The sequence below is a fragment of the Agelaius phoeniceus genome, chromosome 16, assembly GCF_051311805.1.
Source record: "Agelaius phoeniceus isolate bAgePho1 chromosome 16, bAgePho1.hap1, whole genome shotgun sequence".
Taxonomy (NCBI): Eukaryota; Metazoa; Chordata; class Aves; order Passeriformes; family Icteridae; genus Agelaius; species Agelaius phoeniceus.
In genome coordinates, this window is record NC_135280.1 from 2,281,088 (window position 1) to 2,304,142 (window position 23,055).

General features: G+C 44.8%; 1 protein-coding gene across 3 annotated transcripts; it reads right to left on the minus strand.

Moving 5' to 3' along the window:
* Positions 1–1,391: 1,391 nt before the first annotated feature.
* PRPSAP2 (phosphoribosyl pyrophosphate synthetase associated protein 2) lies at positions 1,392–16,596 on the minus strand. Of its 3 annotated transcripts, none has more exons than XM_054643485.2 (12): positions 16,467–16,596; positions 14,249–14,368; positions 13,662–13,812; positions 12,495–12,547; positions 12,308–12,374; positions 11,550–11,722; positions 10,514–10,629; positions 7,099–7,154; positions 4,686–4,834; positions 3,665–3,735; positions 2,579–2,725; positions 1,392–2,092 (listed from the first exon to the last, which is right to left on the minus strand). In XM_054643485.2, the coding sequence occupies exons 3-12, from the start codon at positions 13,778–13,780 to the stop codon at positions 1,934–1,936; spliced, it is 1,110 nt and encodes a 369-aa protein (XP_054499460.1). In that variant the 5' UTR covers positions 13,781–13,812; positions 14,249–14,368; positions 16,467–16,596; the 3' UTR covers positions 1,392–1,933. The 3 variants fall into 3 exon arrangements, with proteins under 3 accessions (XP_054499460.1, XP_077042970.1, XP_054499461.1); XM_077186855.1 differs by having other exon boundaries at positions 14,249–14,365; positions 16,467–16,591; XM_054643486.2 differs by lacking the exon at positions 14,249–14,368 and having other exon boundaries at positions 16,467–16,595.
* Between the last annotated feature and the right edge of the window lie 6,459 nt (positions 16,597–23,055).

The following is a 23,055-nucleotide window of genomic DNA, read 5'->3' on the forward strand; positions in this document are numbered from 1 at the left end:
AGGTGGAGCCTGGCATGGCAGCAAGGGCTGACCAGGAGAGACCCCCACAGAGGAGATCACAGAATCATGGAATCATTTGGCCTGGAAAAGTCCTCTAAGATCATTGAGTCCAAGCATTATTCCACATCTACACTGCTTTTAAATCCCTGGTGATTCCACCACTGCTCTGGGCAGTCTGTACCAACGTTTGACAACCCTTCCCATGAGATTTTTCCTAATAGCCAACCTAACCTCTCCTGGTGCAACTTGAGATTGTTTCCTCTTGTTAACTGGGAGAAACCCTCACCAACCCTCACCTGCATCCTCCTGTCAGGAAGCTGTGGAGAGAGGAAGACAGCAATTCCTCTGAAGGAAGAGAGGAGACAGCATGAGACAGGCACAGGAAACCACCTCAGAATCCCTCGTTTTGGGGTACTTAGCCTTCAATTTGCTGCATTGGACGCTTGTCTGGCTCGTTGCCAAGTGGCAGCACACCTCCACAAGGTCTCACTAATAAAATAAACACGGTGCAGTTAATGTGCCCATCACCGAGTCAGGTCAGCATTCCTCCTCTCTTTGAAGGAGCCGCAGCAGCTCTGCAGAGCCCTGAGAGGAACCGACCTTCCCCCTCAGTGCTCAGCTGGAATTTGACCTGCATTAACACATCCAAAGTACCCACACGTGTCAATAAATCAGCCTGGTGTATCCATTAACATTAAGGAAAGCACCTGGTTTTATCCTTTCAAGTCAATGAACCCTCCAAAGTCCTTGGAAGTTTGTGTCCAACATAGAAACGGTGTCAACAAAGGTTAATTTTCACTTCTGAACACGCCAAAAGCTTTACACTCATTTGTAGGACATGATGGAAAGATGAAACCAAACAGCCTCGAAATGCTCATCAATTCCACCGCTGTTTTCTCTGCAGCAGGTGAGGAATTGGAGTCTCTGGGACTGGGAGCTGCTGCCTGGCAGCCAGCCGGCCATTCCACCCACACCTGCCCAAGGAGGGCTGGGAAAACAAACCTGGACAAGTTCAGCTCTGCTCTGTGGCGTAGATTTTAGCTCATCCATGCATTCAGGGCAGGCAAGAAACCTCAAAAAACACCCCCAGTTTACCTGTGATGAGCTGGTTTGGATTTTACCAGCTGGAACCTACACCCCCCACAATATCCCCAAGTCAAAGAGGCACAGAATGGTTTGGGTTGGGAAGGATCATCTCATTCCAAAACCTTGCCATGGCAGGGACACCTTCCACTACCCCAGGTGGCTCCAAGCCCCATCCAAACTGGCCTTGGACACTTCCAGGGATCCAGGGGCAGCCACAGCTTCTCTGGGAATCTGTGCCATGGTCTGAGCAAGTCCCTGTTGCTCCCTGACCATATTTAAGGACACACAGTTTAGAAAACAAAGGAGCAGCACATGAGCATTTTTAGAAAGCTCACACAAAACAAGTTTTTATTCTTTGTCGCAGAAAATAAATACAGGTGCATATTCCATATGCTTTTCTATAAAAGCACTCCTACAAAATCACTGGACTGCATACAACAGTACAACCTTTTTGGCTTTTAAAATGCAAATATGATACAGTCACTTCATTTTATTATCATTTAAAGCACTTGTAGCAAGCAGCTTTGGAAAAGGAATGCTTAATTTAGAAGCCAAATTCTTGCCTCAAGTGTTTTGTGGGATTTTTCCATCGTGTATAGTGCAACTAACCTAAAAGCAACTAGAACAGTTTTTCTGTAAAACGTTTATTCCCACCAACCCTCCCCAACTCCAAAAAACCCTGCAAAGGAAAAAAAAAAATTGTCTTAAAAACTGTTCTACCTTGATACTTAAACCAAGAGAAAACAAGAAGTGGCTCAATGGAAATATTAAGGAAAGCACAACGCTTCACAGCTCGTTCTCTGTTCGCTTCCAGTTTGGCCCGGGTGTTTATTTAGAGGAAGAAGCTTTAATCATCCACTCCTATATTCCTGAAAAGGTAGGACATGGACTCCCCATTGTGGATCCTGCGAATGGCTTCTGACAGGATCATGCTGATATCCACAGTCTTGATTTTAGGGCACTGAAGTTTTTGTATTTCATGTGGAATTGTGTTTGTAACAACCACCTACAGGAAGAAGAAATGGTCAGGAAGATGTAGCACTTTTGTTTTCCACCTTTTATACTGGAAGGGTGAAAGGGAGTTTTACAGATCCCACCAAAGCACCCTGGCTGACAAAACAACATTTTACATTACTGTCAGGGTCCCAGTGTCAGGAAGGGCCATGTGCTGCCACAAGTTCCATGTATCCATGGATACTAATGGCACTGTCCCTCCTTCCTTTCATTCATTCCTTCATTCTGCCACACAGATCCAGAGGAGGTACAGAAATACCCCACCACTGAAGAGAAAGGTGTGCTGATACTGACAGTCCAGCACCTCACCACTCCCCACATTTCCCACTGCTCTGGTTTAAAGACATGTGGATGCCAATATTCCAGCCCACAATTCCACAGTGAGAAAGCCTGAAGCAGGAAGCTCCCATCTAAATCCTTAATGCCAGCATGTGTCAATAACCAATTCAGGAGAAATGGCCCCAGAGCCCACACTGACCTCATCGATGGCAGACTCCTCGATCAGCCGGGGAGCATCTGAGGACAGCAGGCCATGGGTGGCCATGACAAAGATCTTGTAGGCCCCTCTCTCCTTGAGGGTCTCAGCTGCAGCCAGAAAGGTGTCAACGTCATCTATGATGTCATCCTGCCAAAATCCCAGAGTCACTGAGGGTTCACCACATCAGACAGACCAACACAGCACACCTGACTGACAGCACAGCTTGAACAGGTGTAACCAACCTCAAACTATCAGAAAATTGTTCTTTTCCTTGACAAACCCAGAGATACACTCTGCTCCAGAGGAAAGTGCATCAAGGAATCATAGAATGGCCTGGGTTGGAAGGGACCTTAAAGATCATCTCATTCCAAGCCCTGCCATGGGCAGGGACAGCTCCCATTAGAACTGGCTGCTCAGAGTTCCACACAGCCTGGCCTGGAATGCTTCCAGGGATGGGGCAGCCACAGCTGCCCTCATAGAGAAAAATTTCTCCCTTCTATCCAATCTGCCCTACTCTGCTGTAAGTCTGAAGCCATTCCCCCTTGTCCTGTCACTGCAGGCCCTTATAAATAATCTCTCTCCATCTTTCTTGCAGGCTCTGCTCAGGTACTGACAGCCACAATTAGGTCACCCCAGATCCTTCTCTTTTCCAGGCTGAACAATCCCAGTTCTCTCAGCCTCTCCTCATAGCAGAGCTGCTCCATCCCTCTGATCATCCTGGTGGCCTCCTCCAGACCTGTTCCAACAAGTGCATATCATCACCTCAGCCTCACTGGCACTCCCAAACCCAGCAGTGGGAACAGGGGGATTCTGCCCTCCTCCTGTGGGGTGCAGGCAGCAGCTGAAGCCCTTCAGGTAAGCACTGAACAGAATTCCACCTGCTCTGCTCATGGAAACAAGGTCCCAGTTCCAGAATGGATCCCTTCAGAGCTCCCAGGCAGCTTTGTGAGGGTGCTCAGTGCTGCCCCATCCTATCAGAAGCTCACCAGCAGCCAAAGTTTAGTGGCTGACACAGAACAGCTACTTGATTTCTGCAACTTTGACATGTTTGATAGAATTGATGAGAACTGATGGCATCTCACTTACCACAATGATAGCTATTCTTCCTCCTACATCTCCAACAACTGTGATGGGTGGTTTTTCCTTGGGAATCAGCACTGATTAATGGCAGATGTTTTCAGAGGGGTAGAAAGAAGAAAGAAAAGAGGAAGTTTATATAATTTATTTGAACTATGGAAATGTTTGATGGGTCACCACTATTAGAGACATGAAACAGCAACTATTTCAACACCACTACTGAATGAAAACCAGCAGGATTCTAACACATAAATATTTTTTAAACTTTATTAAAATATTAACTATATTCATTTATACCTGAATTCTTTACCAATTCAATTAACTCTTAATTTCAGCACAGAAACAGAGTGGCTTACAGACACAACCAGTTCAGTCACCCATTGACACCCAGGCTGGGTTTATGCCCTGCAGTTCTGGTAGTGCAGCTGTAGGTCACATCCACACTCAAGCAACAAGGAATCTATAGTATTTGCAGGGAACCCCCAATGAGGGGGAGAGAAATGCAGTATTTGATTTTATTAGAAGGCTAATTAATTATTTTATTATACTATTTTATTCTATATTATATTACATTATATCTAAACTGAATCTGCTAAGCACTTAACTTTGCACATAACTGCACAGAACTTGTGACTGTCAGCCAACAGTCCCAACAACATACACACACACACACACACACACTCTTGGCCCTGATAGGCCAAGGAAATAAAACACAATCACTTTGGGTAAACAATTTCTATATTGCATTCTACTTTTGCACAAACACAGGCACAGCAAATGATAAGAATTCTTTTTCCTTTCTCTGAGGTTCAGAGAATATGAAACCCAGAAATATTCCTGGGAAGAATAGTGCCTTGCTTTTCTCTGTGAGGAGAAATGTGGTGACAGGAATCATCTTCTCCCCACTAAGAAAGATGATTTTTTTTTCCCTCTGTGAAGAACCACTCCTTTTAGCCAATCCACCCGTGCCATACCCAATCCCTAAACCCACAAAAGCACCAGGTAACACCTTCCCCCCACACTTACTTACTGGGGATCTCCAGGCTGGGGTGGATGGCAGCCACGTATTTGGCTGTGGGAGGGGAGTGCCGCCCGTCCACCATGTCCGACTCGGCGTCCTGAGCTTCCCCGTGGATCACCGCGATCCCCAACCGCAAGCGCTCGGCAAACGACTGGGCCCTGCAGGGAAAGGGTTAAAAATACCAGGGCAAGGTCACATTTCAAATAACCCACCTGTGTACAACCCTCACTTGTTTTCATTTTATTGCTAATGTTTCAGAGGGAAGTCAAACAATCCTAAAATTTTAGGAGAATTCATAGAGAAATCGGTTGCCCCTCAGGATCTTTTTTTATCAGGTTTGTAAAAGTCAGAGTAACCTTCAAAGGGCCCATATGGGCCTTCAAGCAAAGGATGAATGCTGCAAGTCCCAAAATGCTGACTGCTCCCTTCTGCTTTGCCCAAGAGCCAAAATAACACTTCCCAGCCTTCAGGGATCCCATGCTTTAGCAAGACACATCCAACAGTAACCAAGAACAGCCCTGATGTCTGGATTGTCTGCATTTAATAGGGAAAAAATACTCCTTTAAAAAGAGAAAATAAGTGTTCACCTATTTATTTAGTAGTAAATAAAGACAATATCCCTGACCTGCTGACACATAACCTGAGATACCCTATGGAAAAGGGGATCCAGATGATCATTCTGCCTGACAAACCACACTTGGGAGTTGAACAGCTTGGATTTTTTAATTAGGTGACATGAAGTTCCTTCACACTGCAGTATTTCTTCAACTAAAATGAGAAATTTCTGTAAAGAAGTGTAAGGTTAGTTGGGGGAGTGGGAAAAGCAGAGAGTCAGGAAAATAGGATTTTGCATCCCAGATATTGGAAGCAGCAAATACCAATTAGCACATCCATGCCACCTTACCTTGCACACCCAAGGTTTGGGATCCTGCCTAAGCACCCATCCAAGCCTCCTGTGGTCCAAGCAAGGCCAGCAAATCCAGAGTGATTCACTCTGCTCTAACATCAGCACCTCCAGAGCAGTGCCTGAATCACCTCCTCTGTCCTCAAGCCTTACTTCACTACCCAAACAATACAAAGTCCAGACAATAATTTGCCCATCGTGATACTCAGCTAATTAAAAATGAAGACTCTTCCACCCTGTGGTTATCATACAGTTGCAATATTTTTGCAAGTAGTTAATTATAGGTAATTATTATTACAAACAATAACAGTTATGACTTAGCAGGAATAATCATATCAATAAAACTCTATTAATTACCTTAAAATGCAGTATTAAACTGAATAAAGTTCAGAGTAACAGCCAAATGATTTATTAATTCCCCAGTGAGCTCAGAAACCACAGAGACATTCTGAACTTCAACACACAAGGGTTCTTTTTCACAAGCAGGCATTCATCAAAAGTATTTTCCTAGATTGTTTTCAGCCTGGATTAAGCTGAACCATCCAATTATCCCTCTCCCAATACAATGTAACTCTTCACATACTGTCCTTAAATACTCATGGGAGCATGTGAAGAAGCTAAACAATACATCCTGGGATCCTCTCCTGCACAAATCACTGCATGATGTGCAACTCATCTGTCTATTTGCTGGCATTGACAATTACTGGATAAGCATTAAAATGCTGCAACAAACCCTTGCCTCCACCCAAGAGGCAACACTGACACCGTGGAAAAGAAATGGAAAAGAAACAAATGTCAAGTTACCTGGCCAAAACAAAAGAAATCACAAAAAGTACTGCTGGAGAAAAAAGATGACAAAAGGTGGTTTGTTACAGAAAATAGGGAAAACACAGAGTATCAGAATTCATTGGCATGGAAGTTCAAATATCTTTTCAACAAACTCTTGGTTTGTCACCAGCAAATACAGCCTCTCTTAAACCATCATCCAGCTCTTACAGCACCTGCTGACAGCACTGTAATTCCACAGGTTAGGAACAGTCAACTAAAAAGCTTCATGGATTAAGAACAGTCATTCAACCACCAGAGACTTGACAATCACAATCATCTCAAACAGCAAACCCAGATTCACCATCTGTGCTCAGGATCTGATCAGCCATGTTCTTAGTTATGCCCACATTAATAAACTCATCTGGATTAATGGCATTACACTTCCAGCCACTCTTCCTCATTTACAGCAGATTTATAATGTAAATGCACACAAATATAACATGATTAAAAATCTTAATCATAAGCACTGCACTGATTTACCACATCCTTTTGTTTTGGTTTTTTTTTACTCTCCTTAGATTTATTAGGATTACAGCAATGATGTAAAAACTACACAGCTGACAGAGGAGAATTGGGAGGGGTGTGAAGGCTGCATCTTCTAATTATGGAATATTTGTCCTTCACTTGATCCTAAGAAGAAAATCCCGACAGAGATTTGCTGCTCTAAGGCAGAGAGCAGATCTTACCCACCTCTTTGCAGATGCAGGAGATTTGGCCACAATTACAGCATTCCTGTAGTCTGGTATCTGTAGTAAATAACAGATAGCAATGTCCACTTCATATCTTTAGACAAATTTAAACTCAGTAAGAATCAGAGAACTTTATTTTGCCAGAATTTTAAGCATTGAACATTTTACCTAAGAAAGCAACCTCGAGAATCCATGGTACATGATCAGGGTTGGCAGCTCAGTAAAAAACACATATAGAAAATTCAGGTATTAACTTCAAACTGTACCTTTTATAAACTCCATTTTACAGTACAGATGACAGAAAAATAACTGCTTTAGGACATCAGCATTACACCCACAAGTGTTAAAAGAAACAGGAAACCATCAAAATTCAAGTTTCCTGTTCAACCTAAATTGTCTTTCATGACTAAAAACCAGCATTTTACAACTTCCTATTGTCTTATAAGCAATGTCACATGGCTCCATCACATCACATCACATCTCATCACACTGATCTTTCTCTGGACCATGGGAAGGGATAAAACTTCCACAGTCACTGCACTGATGCAGGAGGCTCAGTCTCACAGTGCTGCTGAAATGCTGACAGCACCAGAGGGATGAGGCCAGCAGTCTGGGTTTCCCTCTGATGTCTGACAGCCTCCACAAGCACAGTCTGCTCCTCAGTTTGCTGCCCCTGCCCCATCTCATATGGTTTTTCACTCCAGACTCCTGATCCCCATTTTAGTCCCCATCTCTCCAAAGTTTCTTATCCTCATCTCCATTTTCCCTAAAACAGTGACTCCACATCAGATTCATTGGTTTGTAACTTCCCAAGCATTCCACATCCACACTTCCAGCTCTCTTTTCCAACAGCAACTCCAAGTGCACTTCCTCTGGTATCCCATTTTACCCCACTCCCTGCAAACTCAGCCTTTTCCTTCCCTGTGCTGCCCTGGGATGATCCATCTCTATGGAGAGCAGCTTAGGGAACCTGTCTGTCCTTCTAGCCAAAAACCACAGTCCTGAGCCAAGCAAAGTCCTCCAGAGCAGGTCCAGTCCTCAGCATCCAGTGTAAGGGATGGAAGACTCTTCACTAAATACCTGCAAATTGATCTGTTAGGGATGGAATTCACAGATTTGTGGGGATGACACCCTGTCATGCAGTTCACTGCTTTGTCAGATACCAAACGCCCATTCCAGAGCACAGAAATACTTGGGGTTTCTGCCAACACAGGCAAAGTAAGTTCTTCCACAATCTGACCCACAATATACAAGCTGCACTGGCTGATTATTGCCAAAAGCTCCACCTGAAGTAGGCATGGGAAAGAAAAAATAAGTTCTGAATTTGGGCAAGGATTCAACCAACAGAAAATAAGAAATTTTCTGAGGACGTCAGGCAACATTAATAATCCACAATGTTGGTAACTCCACCTATAAACTGGGAATTCAGCATGTTCTGTCCCTGACAAACACTGAGTTATACAAGAGGCTACAAAGATTAACATGATGGAAGGTATGGACAAGGCAGGGCCTGTCACTCAACATAATAAAAGCTTTGATCTAGTTCAGACACCATTGCCTCATTTTTCCTCTGCCATATTAACAAATTTGTTCTCAGCTCTTCAAAAATGAAGTCAGAAATGTCATCCCAAAGACTCTGAGGTGTCAACATGTCCATGTAACAAAGGGCTGTGTCACTCTGGGATTAACACCTGCTAAAAGCAAAGAGAAGCCACCAAGTATCCAACATTTGCCAAGCACACCAAACTAAACACCCAACTATTTTATATCACAGGAATTTCACTGATTGCACTGTCCTCATCCCAGAACAGCAAGTGATTCCCTTCACATCTAGGCATAAATTTCCAACAGGAAACAACTGCAAGCCCTCATTCTCCTAACGTTCAGTGAGATGTTTTTTAAGTGACTTTCATTCCTATCAAGCTGGACTCCATTTCATGCTCCTCAGTACATCCCATCATGAGCCCCAGAGCTTTCAAAGCTCTGCCATTCCCAGTGCAGGATACCCAGCAAGTTGTGGCCACCAGGAACTGGAGGTGAGTACTAAATTCCCCCTGAGCAGCAATGGTTCAAAGTTTTAAGCACAGGTAGAAGGTACAGAGTGCCAGTACAGAGCCCATGTGATCAGATCCATGCAGCTCACTCTGCTTTTAGAAAATCCCCTCATGGATGAGCAGAGGGATGAAGAACTGAAAGTATCTTTTAAAATTTTTCTACACACACTTCAGATCTCTACAAATGTCACTACTTTTTAGATTGCACAGCAGTGTCAGACTCAAAGCTGCAAAAATTCTGTGTAAACCACTGAAAGCTCAGGAATCAAAATGTGCTTCAAGACCAAATCAGGACCATGATCTTGTTATTGACCATAAACCACAGTTTCAAGCAACACATAAAGGCAAAACTTGTCTTGTGTCTGTGTGTTTGGTTTTCCACTTTTGTTCTTTTTTTTTTTTTAAGTTAGGAAGTGCTTACAATGTGCAATACTTCTTTCCTGGAACAGCAGGTGAATGACTGTGGCAAAGCCTGGAGTTTTGTTCTGCCATCCTCTTTGACTCTATTACCAAATGGAACTATAATGAGGAATTCAAATAGATTTTAATACTGTCATAACAAAATCATGTTGGTTTGGGTTTCTTTAAGGGGGTGGGGTGGGGTGTGTTTTGTTTTTTAAATTGAGGCATTCCTAGCTTTATAAAAAGAAATAGCTTGGATTCAGAAGCAAGAGTGAGCTAAACCCTTTCTCTCATCAGGAAGAAAGCATTTGCTTTATTCCAAATTACCATTAGTCAGAGGCTTAACGTGCATCTTATACCTACAATTATCATTTGCACATTTTGTACAGGCCAATCTACCAGTAGCACTTCTCAAAACCCTTATAAAAAGAAGATGGAGAAAGGGAGGCACAGAACATCCCAAGTTAAGCTCCTCAAGTCAAGGCACGCAGTCTGAACTAACAGTGAGTGAGATTTCCACCCACCAGCCTGACTTTCAGAGCACCATCAACAGCCTCTCTCATAGTTTACAACTTCCAAAGTGTTTCTTATTATGTGATTTAAATGGATGCCAACACAAGCAGCCCTTCCTATAAATGTCAAGGAAACTGGAAATAGAAAAGGAAGGACACTGAGAACAAGAAAATGCTAATTTTTGTCAGTGTTAGGGGAATACATCTAAGAGAAAAACCAGCACTGCTGCATGAGTAAGAAAACATCAGCTCTTCAAGAAAGCAAAAGTTAAATGTGGGGAAGAGAAGAACCAACAGTTCCCAACATCACTCCCTGCCCCAACATGACCCTTCTCCCCTAAAAACTCAGTTTGAAGAGTTAATCTTTTCAGAGGGATTTGTTTCAGATGGCCTGAGACATGACAGAAAAGAATGAAAAAACCCAACTGTAATAACAGGCCTTCCTCACCTCTTCTTGGATGTACTGGAGTAAAAATGGAGATGCTCTCAAATTATCAACTGGAATATTGAAGAACCCCTGAATTTCCTTCTGATGTAGATCCATGGTAATAAGATGAGTTAGTCCTTTAAAATAAAATAGTAAGACAAACAGAGAAGCACATTAAGAAGAGAGAACAGACACTTTATTTTTCTAAGTTTCATTGCAGCTTGTTCAGAAAATCTCTAAGCTGCATGAGAACACTGAGTGAAAATACACAATAAATTAATTTTAGTCCCTCTTAAGCACACTGGCATTAATGTGTTTTGAGGCTTCCAGAGTGACTTTTCAAGAAGAACCTCAGAACACTGCACATAAGTGACTCTGCAGTGCCACACTGAGGCAGGCAAGATCCTTCTCCACTGGACACAGGACAAAATGGAAGCATTGATTTGTCCTGTGCCACACAGCAAGATCCTGGCACGCTCATTAGTTCTGAACTCCTGAAAAATGGGCCAAGCTCCTAATCAGAAACCACTTCTCCCAAAATAACAGCCAGATCCCACAGTTTGTTATAACTGCCTGCTTTTTCCCAGGGATGGGAGTGAAAGGAAAGAAGTAGAAATGTGTTGAAGGCTGTGAAAATGAATAATCTCATTCTCCCACATGGTCTCAGATGTAAAGGACAAAGTGCATTCATCCAACAAGTAAAAAACAAGATAGAAATGACAAGGCACAACTGTTCCAGACTGCAGGAAAGGCAAAGGATGGTTTTATGAGAGGTGGATACCACAGCCCAAAGCAGCTCAGCACAGCAGACTCATTCTGCCAGCTCAGTACAACTCGATGGAAAATGGTTGTATCAAATTTGGTTTTTTTATGAACTCATAATTTAGAAACATGTCTAATTACGTTCTCCTTTTTACTACGTAGGTTTTAAACACACAAAAAGCTTGGCAGTTATTTTTAAACAGAGTCCAAACTTGTGTACAGATCTCTCTAAACCTGGAAGCTGACAGCAGGAGCCCCCCTCGCTGTGATTATTTAAGGACAGCCACATTCTCACCAGCTTTGCACATCATCGAGGCCAGCAATTTGGAGACAATGGAGCCCCTTTTCCTCATCTTGCACTGTTTGCTGTAGGGGAAGTAAGGAACGACTCCAATGATGCTTTTGGCACAGGAGGTTTTACATGCATACACCATGATCAAGAGCTCCATGATCGTGGTATTCACATCCCTGCAACGAGAAACATCAGCTCCTGTAGCTGCTGCATCAAAATCCTGAATTCACCACAGAATTCCCACCCAGCAGACATGGAGAGGGCATTTTTAGAGAACTGGTCATCAGCTAAGATCTACATTTCTGCTGCCATTAAAAAGAAATATTAGCATTTGTAAAGTTCTTTTCACATAAAATTGAAGAATTTCTGAATCACAGGACACATTGCCCAGGAAACATTCCTCCTACATCTTAACTTTGTGATGGTGCTAGAGACAGGGAGCTGAGAAGAATTTAAAAGAGAATGACATAAGCAAAAGAATACACTTAGGGAAGGAATGCAGAGACCAGGGGGAAGGTTTTATTGCTACAGTCACTAAAAATTAAAATTGCAGAAGATACCTTATGCCAAAGCTGCCTTTGTGTACATATAAAAAACCCAACAAAACCAATACCCAAAACTCTCCACAAGCCTCTACCTAGTTAATATAAGCTTATTACACTGCATCACAAACAAAAAAGGTGATTCAAAATGAAAACAGAAGCATTGCTATGGACAGCCCAGATCTAATGCCAGCACAGGGTCTTTAAACAGTTACTCACTTGGAAACTGTTTGGATGATAAATACATCCTTTCCTCTCACAGACTCCTGAATCTGCACTCGTGTTTCTGCCAAGAAGAGAAAGATGTGATATTTGCAAAAGCAAACCTCTTGTTAGAGTCTAAGAAAAGGGGAACCAGTACATTCAAATCAGGTTGCATTTCCAGTTTTGTTAATTAAATGCTCACCTCTGTTTGGCTCTTGATAAACCTGAACCTTCCCCATCTCAACTCCCAAGCGCCTGCAGGAACAGAAATAAGGCAGAAGTGAATAAGGGGAGAGGAAGGGCAAATCCAATGTAAATCCCATATAATGCAAGAGTCACTGAAAAGTCTGCGTTCTGTGGGAGAAAACCAAGGAAAGAAAATCCCAAACCATAAAACCAGGAATTACAGTGAACACCTCTTTAAAAAGCACCAACAATTTCCAAAAGCTGCACTGCAGACTATGCTAAACTTATTTTCCAGCCAAGCTCAGAACAAGCAGCAGGAAAAAAAATGCTGCTGTAAAAATGTAACATTTTGTAATTTTTAATATATTTCTTGCCCTATATATATATATACACACACACACATGTGGCAATATACATGTGCACAATACTTAAAATTACTGCTTTTAAATCACTCTTATCTATAGAAAAAATTCAATGCAGAGTGAAGAGGAAAGAGCAGCAAGCACTATTTTATGGATAATGGAAGATTAATATCTGCTGTATTTATTCCTTGTCAGCATTAGCTACACCCCATCACTACAAAGAGACCAGAGTATGCTCTGCACTCAGGCCCAAATTCTTTCTACACATAACCTGAGTTCCTCTGCACTCCCCTTTCTCCTCCTAGCACACCCAACTTTGGGTAAATAAGCCTCTGGAAGAAATCAATCTTGTCTAATATTCCCAGTAATGTTATGCATCCTAATTAGCAGAGTAAAAATGTACTCAAGTCCTAAAAGTTCTGCTACAGATCTGCATGGATTGAAGCTCAAGAAATGTTCCCATCCAAAATATACAGAGAGCAGGAGGGATTTAGCTGTCCTGCCTAAAAATACCCCACTACAAGGAGTGAAAACTTCTGCCATGATGATTTATCACTATGCAAACATTAATTATCCCACATGTTTCCTATGAAATGCTGCAGCCAGTCACAGCCTGCCACGGAACAATTCAAACACAAATTACTCTCTCTGTTATTGAGCTGTTGAAATATCCTCTCCTATAGAATAAACTCCATATTCTTGCAAATCATAGCAGTTTTCCCTTGTAACTTTCCTTAAATAGGAGGAAAAAAATGTCCAGTAAAACAAATCCCATGAGAATAACCCAAAAAATGGGAAGATTCCCTGCAGACTTTACTTACTCAGCAATCCTCTTGGACAGCTCCATGCATGAGGAATTGGAATTAGCTGAGAACAGCACCAGCCCACCCTTGGTGATATTCATGATGGCCCCAATTTCAGTGGATGGCACACAAAACATCAACCCTAAGTTGTTTTGCCGCTTCTGAAAGACTGCAAGAGATCAAAAGTCATTTAAATCCATGTTAAAAAAACAAAACAAAACAAAACAAAACACGACAGACATTTGCTCTGTTTAGAAAGTGCAGTCTCCCAGAACCCTGGATATTCCAGCATCCTTAAAATCTGTTATCCCCACTTCCACAGCTGCCATAGAGCTCTCCAAAGATCCCCCAAGACAACGTTCTTGCACCAGTTTTTTGTCCTTTTTAACTGTTTTCCTCAGGCTATCATCCAGTAACACTGATACTTTTTTTCCATCACCTTGTCCAGTTCATTTTCCAGAACTGAGCAACGTTTATTGACTTTGCCAAAATCACAAAGACAGTCTGGGGTGGAATTGAGCTCAAAAGAGCTCCTGGGCCCTGGCTAGAAGAGTTTATTTCCAAAGCTGAATCTCTTCCCAGTACTTTTGCAGTTATAAACTTACAAATAAGGATGAAAGGTAAGGAAGAATTCAATAAAGCTGGCAGCTGTAAATAATGACCTCTTGCACAGCAAATCCACTTGCTGAAGCAGCTGTTGTCATGCTTTGACAGCAATATTTCTCCTGTGAAAACAGGAGAAAAATAACAGGAGGAAATCAGTATAATTTGGTTTTTATTTCAAATAAAGGCACAAACCACTAATCTCACCAAGGACTTGATGGGATTCCATGTTTTTATTATTCTTTGTAAATCACATTTTCATGGTTACTTCTACTATAAAATTTTAGTCAAATAAAAAGAAAAAAAAAAAGATCCCATTGACCAGCAGCCCTGGATAGATGGAGGCAGCATTCATCTAAAAATCCTGCTGCACTTCACCTCTGCTGCATAAATAATCCAATCCTGCATCATCCATTTCAGCATTATGTAGGAGACTGGAAATATTAAATACCAGCGGCATGATTTAAACCAAAATAAACAGAAGTTACAGCTAAATCAGTAAGTTCTTTCCTGGTAAACATCTCCCTGCTGAGAAACAGAATTATCTAATAGTCACACCTAATTGGTTAGAAAAAGCTGATGATGTATCAACTATTAAGTACTCCAAAACAACAACAAAGAGCTTTGTATTTACAGGAACAGCTGGCTAGGTCCGTAATGAAACTCCTTCACACCTCCTTTACAACCAGACAATCTGGCTCAGTTGAACTCCGTCACAGGAACCCGATTCACTCTTGTGAAGAGCCAAAGTCAAGTCAGGAACTTCCTAACAACAAATCTGCTGGTGCCAAGGCTGAGCTGCCATGAATGAAAACCTGCCCATCATCAGAACTGTGCACAGAGCGACAGCTTCGGGCCCAGCACGCCTGAATGTTTCACTGCACTAAAAGCAGAGGGGCCCCCAAAGCAAGACCTGTATCCCTCTCAAATTAAATATCTAAAAAAAACCAAACCCATTTCTTAGCTGGTGTTTCTCTGCTGTGCTGCTCATTCACTCTCTGCAACTCCCAGCTGTCAACTAATGGCCGTCACCCATCAAATATTCATGATGGTGTTCAAGATCCATCTCAGCTCCACCAGAGGGAAGAACCTGAAATGCTTTTAGGTGTAACAGCACCTGAGAGCACCCTGCTTGTGTGCCTGGATGGGAAGAGAGTGGAGGCAACTTTCTGTGTTACTAAAAGCATTCACAGAGCGTTCAGAAGGTGTATTTTTATCCAGTTGTGTGTCTTCTTTGTTCCATAGATTAGGGAAATGAGGAGCTGATTAAGAGATCTGAAAAGATGAGTTGTTGGTTCCCAGTTATTGCTGAGGGTGCACTTTACACCACAAAATACTGATTTACAAGCAACAGTGAACATCACTCTTCATTTTATTATAGGTCAAGGACTTTCTTGTGGATGTACTTCAACAGCTACAAGTGGGCTATGGTGTGCGTGGGCAGGGAAGTTGCATTTCAAGAGTAATATGGATATATCAACCTTCAAACAGGTGTTGGGATGAAAGCAAGCTCACAAAACTTTATTAGATGTGCAAAGGCATGACTCCACAGGGGTACATGGGACAATAACCCTCTGGTTTGAGGTGGGCCAACCTTCCAAGGTTGAACACAAGCACAGAACAGGCTGCAGCACAAACACCTGCCTTTCCTTTTGGGCTGCACACGATTACACAGACACATCATGATGAGCACAACAATTACTGGGCACACATGGCTTTATGCCTCCATCAACTGAGCATGTCCACACAGAAAGCAACAGAGGCAGGAATAACTGGATGGGATAAGAATGGAGCCCATGGGATGGAGGGAATCTGCACCCTCTCCCCAGTCTCCCCACAGGGAATTTTCCCGTCCCTCCACACTCACCGATCCCCGTGGGCTAAGAGACCCTTCCAGCCCACACCTCCCTGCAGTGCTTCGGGTGCTCCAGGTGGGTCACACAGGCCCCGTGTCCCCGGTGGATCCCATCCCTCCGCCCCAGAGCGGCCCGGGCACGCCGCAGCCCCAGCCGCTGCCCCTCACCTGTGGGACCTGCGGGCAGCCCGAACAACCCCGAGAAGGGGCAGCCCAGGAGAGGGGCTCCATCCCCTGAGGGAAGGGCGACCTAGCCCATTCCTCAGGCGTCGGAACCCCGTGTGGGGAAGGGGGGATGTCCTGCCCTCACACAGCCGGCTGAACTGGGCTGAGCGGGCGGGAGCGCCCCTCGCTGAATGCCTTACCTGCCGGCTCCGGCCCCCCGGCCCCGGGAGAAGGCGGCCCGGCCGGAGGGGAAGGAGGGGGAGAGGCAGAGGCGGCGGCGGAGCTCAGCCCCTCCGGTGCTCCGCGGGCAAGATGGCGGCGGGGCGTGAGGGAGGGAGCGCGGGCGGGCGGGGCGGGCCCGAGGCGACGCCCCCCCCCCCCCCCCCTTCCCCCTCCGCGCTGAGGGGAGCGGGCGCCATCTTCCCCCTCAGCCCGCCGTGCTCGTTGGCATCGGGACGGGGTCTCGGAGTTTTAGGATTTTAGAATCGTCAGTGTTGGAAAAGACCTTCAGGATCATCCAGTCCGACCGTCAGCGCAGCAGTACCACGAAACCGTATCACCCACAGCCAGATGCGGGTGCCTCTAACAACACCTCGAGGTGTGGTGATTCCACCACCTCCCTGGGTACCGATGCCAATGCCTGGCCACACCGACAATGAAAAGAATTTTTCTGATATCTAATCTGAATCTCCCATGTGTCAGCTTGAGGCCATTTTCAAGACCAGCCCCCCTCCTCACTACAACATCCTTTCAGGGAGTTGAAGACCATGATAAGTGCCCTGAGCATCCTCCAGAATAAACAAACCCAGCTCAGCCATCCCTTATAAAATACATTTTTCTAGATCCATCATGAGCCTTGTTGACCTTTGCAATAAAAAGGGAAGCTGGGGGGACTGGGATGATGGGGGGACACCAACACCACAATTCAGCTGCCCCCCCCCCCCACCAAAAATTAACCCCTGGTGCAAAATCCATGTGGAATAACGCAGTGATGTCCACAAGGTGCCATAATTTTGGAGCTCCCACATCTGCATCCCCACCAGAGAGGGATGGAAGGGCGGCTCTATCCCCACTGGACACTGAGCTACCATCTGGCCTTTGCCATCAGCAGTGTTTATGGAAAAAGAGGCATTTCTACAAAGTAAATTAAGAACAGAAACTATCAGTGGCCTCTCAGTTCCTTGACAAAAGCGCACATGATTTATCCAGAGTCCTCTCAGGACTCTCCTTGCCACATGCATCAGTTGAACTGCACAAAGATTCTTGTGACATCCGAAATGAGGCTCTTATTTCAGTCACTCTCCTTAAAAAGAAAAAAAGCTTTATCCCAAGATACCCATGACAAAACTGCTTTGAGGAAGTTGCAGTCATCCCACTCAGACACACATCCCTCCTTTAAATACAAAACCCAAACACCATGTTTTTTCCCCAGACTGCGCAGTTAGAACCTGTTTTAAATTACTCTTCTCAGTACGCCCAAGTTGAGCAGCGTTTTGTGGATCAGAATTTTAGCATTCAGCATAAAGCTACAAATCAGGTACTTTCCACTGCAGCTTTTCTCACAAAAAGCAATTAAATTTGCTTATTCCTGGACTGCAGGGTGCACTGGAGCAAGGCTGATCATCCCAGCAGATATTTCTGCCCACGCTGGCCTTAACATAAAAAGAGGAGGAAAAGCCACAGGCAAGCTCACCAAACATGACTGTGAAGGGACAACATTAAATTCATAGTTTGAAACCATGTTTCTGCCACTACAAGCTGTGTTTTCCACTTTAAATATTCACAGGCCAGCGTTTTCCCCAGATTTCACATTTGTTTCTTGCTTCATGCATTCCAAGACTCGGTGGTTCCCTTTTTTGATTGTTTTTTTCAGCAAAGTCGGCGCTGGGGAAGGAGAAGCCCTTTAACATGCAGCCGTGGAGCAGATGTTGAGCACTCCACTTGCAGGCTCCCAAAGCCAGGACATCTGTTAGAAATATGTGACCAGAGAGGCCATCAAGCCTCTTAGAGGCTGCAGTGATCCTCTGCCTTTCCTACATCCTCTCCCAAATTACACTGAGGTGTAAGGGAATTGTCCCGTCCCTCGCCACCCCCATCATTCCCAGTCCATGTTTTTCTGCTTCCAGGCTGGTGCTTCCACACAGTCAATTCAGGATCACTGACCCAAGTAGGTTCTTTTTTTGTTTCAGGGTTTTCAGGACAAAAAGGAAGGGGGGGTGGTGAGCCTTTTGTTGGCCTCTTCACAGAGCAGCAGAGATTTCTCTTACCATCAGTGTCCCTGGCAGGATCCCGCTACAGGCTGGTGTGGCAGAGCAGTTTAATGCAGAACAACCAGAAACAACACATGGTGAAGCACTGAACCATAATGCAATTAGCAGCCTTCCCCAGAAGCATTTTTCAGTACCCCAGGGCACTCAGAATTTGCTGACTGTTTGATTTGTGCTGCCCCAAATTCCTGACACTGCTTAAGCAAACCACAGGACCAGGAACTAAGTGATCCTGTCTTCTGATCCTTTTTTTATAAGGCTACTGCCTTTGTTTTTTTGGAGAAAAAAAGATCAATTTCTTTCCCACCTCTGTCTTCCTGATCAGAGGAACACCAGTTTAAATCTCAGCTCCCAAGGGGAGACGGATTTGTTAATTTGACAATACTCTATTCAAACACTAAGAGTTCAACAAACACTTGCTGCAAGAAGAGCACATGGATTTTGTTTCATTTGCAATGATTCAATTAGCTGCCATCTAAGGAATTCTGAAAATTTGCTGGGTGTGAACACACTGGCTCACAGAGGTTTGTTGTTCTTGATCCAGATGTGACCCTGGCAAGCAGAGATGTGCAAAAAAAACTCCCCTACTCCACAACTGGTCCAGCCAAGGTGAAGGGCACTGCTCATCCTGCATGGGCTGACTGACAGCCTGCATCCATCACCTGAGAGAAGATAAATGCTGCTGTCAGCCCAGCTCCTGAGCTCCATCCATCACTGCTCAACCAGGTTGGCTTTTGTTTGTTTGTTTGGAGTTGTTTCTGTTAAAAAAAAAAAAAAAAAAAGGATATTAAAGCTCTCCTCTCAAACCAGCTGGCAGTGAGAACTATCAGACATGGTGCACCAGAGAAACACTGATTTCATCCTGACAGAGCCCTGTGGATAGGTTTGGTCTCTCCCAACTAATAAAGGCATCCCAAAAACATCCTGTACCCCACACAGCCCCTGTGAGCCTGCAGGCAGGTTCTGCAGCACACAGACACCTCCACTGGGCACAGACCAAAAGCCATCACCTCCCTGCTCCCCTGCCTTCAGCTTTATTGCCTGGGGGACAACTGTGTCCAATTTCCAGAAGATTCTGCCTTGGATACGCCCCAGCTAGGGAGGCAGAACTCAAACCAACTATAAATGCATTTTGGAATTGATGGAAGGAAGGTGTAATTTTATCATATCTTGGGAGTGATCTGGAAATAGCATTCCCCATGTCTGGCAAGCAAAGTGCTTTAATAAAGGTCCTGGAGCAGGGAACACATCTTCTCTGTGTGAGGGGCTGTGGCAGTAGACAGCACTCATTGCTTTATCAAACATTACTGCTTGCTGTCTGTGGCAAACAGGCACAGACTCATTTGTCACAGCCCTGTTCCCCTGAGTCACAAAGCTCTGACTGAAGGCTCCCTGCAGGGTTTTTTTCCTGTTTCTGACTGCGCTCCCAGTTCCGGATCAGTCTGTGATGTTTAACAGATCTGCCACATCAGCCCCAGCACAGACACAGACAATTGGGGTTATCTCCAACAAGGGGACAAGAAGTTGTGGGAATACCTGGAGTGTGACAGGTCCTGCACAGACAGATGGCTCGAGCTGGATATCAGGATGAGGGTTTGGACAAGCACTGCACCACCATGGTGGTGGTTCCTCTTGTTTGGTTCTCACGTATCCTCTGCTTTGCTGTGTGTGGGCAGCTCTGTCCTGCAAAGTCTGTGTAAGATCCTGTTCACACCAATCACCTGGTGTTTACAGGTGTGGTTTGCCCTTTGATTGGCCTTTAGGCAAAATTGGTTGGACTGCACAGTGAAATCATGTTATTTTAGGGAATTTGAACAGCTACACAGTCCATGACAAACACTAATTAGTGCTCTGTTCCTTTGTCCTACCCATACTGGGTTCCAGCATGGTTTGCAATTTGCCTCACTAAGCTGCAGCTCCTGTCCAAAGAGCACACAGGCACCGTGCCCTGTGCAGGCATTTAGGGAGCACAGCAAGGGTTTGACTTGGTCACTGCAGAGCAACTTTGTAGCTTAAAGCAGAATTCAGTGTATGAGAGCAGGTCCTATGCTTTGTAGGCACAACTGTGAGGTGCAAAGAAAGGTTTGGTACCAGCCTTGGCCCATCCACTAAAAAGGAGCTGGAAGAGGTGTAGGGAAGCAGCAAAGTGTATTCTGTATCCTCCCCAGTTTGGTTCTGACCAGGTCCAGTGAGAGCAGATTAATGCCTATCCTGGGAGTGGGACCCTCACCCTGCTGCTACACCAAAAAAAAGGCTGAGCCTTACTCAGGACTCAGCCTACCCCACCTACTGACACTATTACCAACATCTTCACAGAGAAGCTTGCTACCAGAACCTCTCCTCTAATTCACTGCATTATTTCCTGCCTGATTTCAGCAAGCTCTGGAAGAGGTTCTGCTCTCATACCCCTGTGCACTGCCTTTGACCTTATCAAACAAGTCAATCCCCCAAGTTCAAGATTGGGACACTTAAAAATTTTACTCACCAGGAAAGTCTCACCAGAGGAGAGGCGTGGGAACTGGGAGGCTTCCCAGAGGCTTTTATTGTCTCATTAAGCTCTTCTTAATGAGAATTTCCTCACCTGCTGCAGTGTCCCTCCCATTCATTTGCATTCACTATCCTGCTGATAGTACTCAAGGCTGTCTTAGCTCCCACTCCTTCCTCTTTCCTCGTAACTATTCTGAGCCCATTTTTTATCTCCCTGATCTCATCCAGGTCCCAGGGAGAAAATACTTTCTCCTCTCTTGTTACTGCTTGCTACATTCTCCTTGGCTGGTTTCCTCCCTGCCATCTCTGCAGCTTCTCCTGGCTCCAGAGCCACCTGCAACAGTCTCTCCTCCAAAGCACGGCAGCAACAGCTGCTCGTGGTGAGGTCCCTGACTTAAATGCTCACTAAAAACCCGCTTGTTCTCTCAGCTAAGGCTCCCCATGCCTGGACCACACACACCTTAGTGCCTGCCCCCGAGCACGACAGTGGCTCTGCCCATCCCAGCCCGCTGTGTGCAGGGGCGGGGCTGTCGGATCGGCCCCTCTGCAGGACCAATGAGGCAGTGGGTTCAGCGCCTTTCTCAATGACTGCAAATACTGGAGGGGCTCAGGCTGTTCCACTCCTCCCATGGCATCTGAAAGAGCCTTGACAGCAAAGCTGCGTCAGAGGGGGCACAGCTGCCAAAGCAGCCATTCAGCCTCCTCCGATTGCCTGATGGAAAGTATTTCCCCCTTTTTCTCGTTCAAGCTTTTCTAGATAAGCATATGGCAAATGGAAATATCAGAGAGAATGAACTGCCTCCTAGTTGGGAATGAGGGACTGACAATTATCCTCGTGATAATGAGATAGTCTGAACATGAGGGAACTCGATACAATAGGAGATTTATCTTGGAAGCAGTGCCTTGGCAGCCTGGCCTGTCTTGCTGTCAGCATGGTTTCCCATTGCACAAAGGGCAGGGATCAGACCCAGGATGACAAATCAGTCTCTGTCCAAGCTTATCCTGCTCTGTTACCTACAGCTTTTCCATGGTAATTCCTTGCATCACCCAGACACTCCTTCACTTAAATCATGTTGTCCCATGGGACTCTGTACCCACCTTGGATCTCCAAATGACCCAGAAAACTTTCTGCTTTCTTTCCTACCACAAACCAGGTCAACACTTCAAACCCTGACCTTTGAGGCTACCAGGGTTGAGGAGAAAGGCAAGCCAGGAGTCCAAGCCTTGGTCCAACACTCACGGAGACTCTTGTCACAAGGAATTATGTGGACTCTGCAAACAGATAAAGAAAACCAGAAAGAGCAAACCTGGGTCTGCAGAACCTTGACATGGCAATCGATGCTGTAGTTTACCATCAGGAGCAAGTAAATAGCCCCAGAGTTACGTGCTGCATGGCAAACATTGCAGTTTTATCTGCATGACAGGCAGCAATTTGTGACAAAGGTTAAATCTCTCTGTTCACTCAAGTTTGACGTATGATGGTCGTGTTACATTCCCCGTTCTCAGCGGGTTTGTGCATGAATGTGCCTGTGTGCCTTCAGGATCATGACCTTCATTCAATACTGCATGGCCCAGCAGACCCATAATTAATCCCCAAGATGTTCAAGTGACAGCTCTCATTCATAACATCATCCATGCAGAATAGTGAGGTACGTGTAAATTCCTACAATCCGGCTGGGAGCCAGAGATTTTCCAGCCACGGGAGCAGGGAGGCTCCAAGGCAGGTTTCTGACAGGATGAACAGGACAATTGGTAGGTTGGACTAATCTACAGATAAATTGGGTAGGGCAGGAGAGGGAGGTGTGATACAGTCACTGCTCGCTGAGGATGGGCTGGGAATGACAACACCTCAGTGCTGTCATTCCCTCTTACGTGACCAACATTTTCTACTCACAAAAGTCTAAGGGGTCCAGAGGCTTATGAAGCCTGTAAGAAAGTCCCCACCTTCTTCACCCTGGACAGTTTACAAACATGAAGCTTGGCCAGACCCCGCCCAGCCACTTGTTCTTCTTTCTTCTCTCAATCACTGGTTTTC

Coding starts and splice junctions, on each gene's coding strand:
- PRPSAP2 (XM_054643485.2), bottom strand. CDS start 13,780: ATGTTTTGTGTGCCATCCACTGAAATTGGGGCCATCATGAATATCACC. Junction 7,155..10,513: donor TCCAGTACATCCAAGAAGAG/GTGAGGAAGGCC, acceptor TATTTACTACAG/ATACCAGACTACAGGAATGC. Junction 2,726..3,664: donor GAAGAATAGCTATCATTGTG/GTAAGTGAGATG, acceptor GGATTTTGGCAG/GATGACATCATAGATGACGT.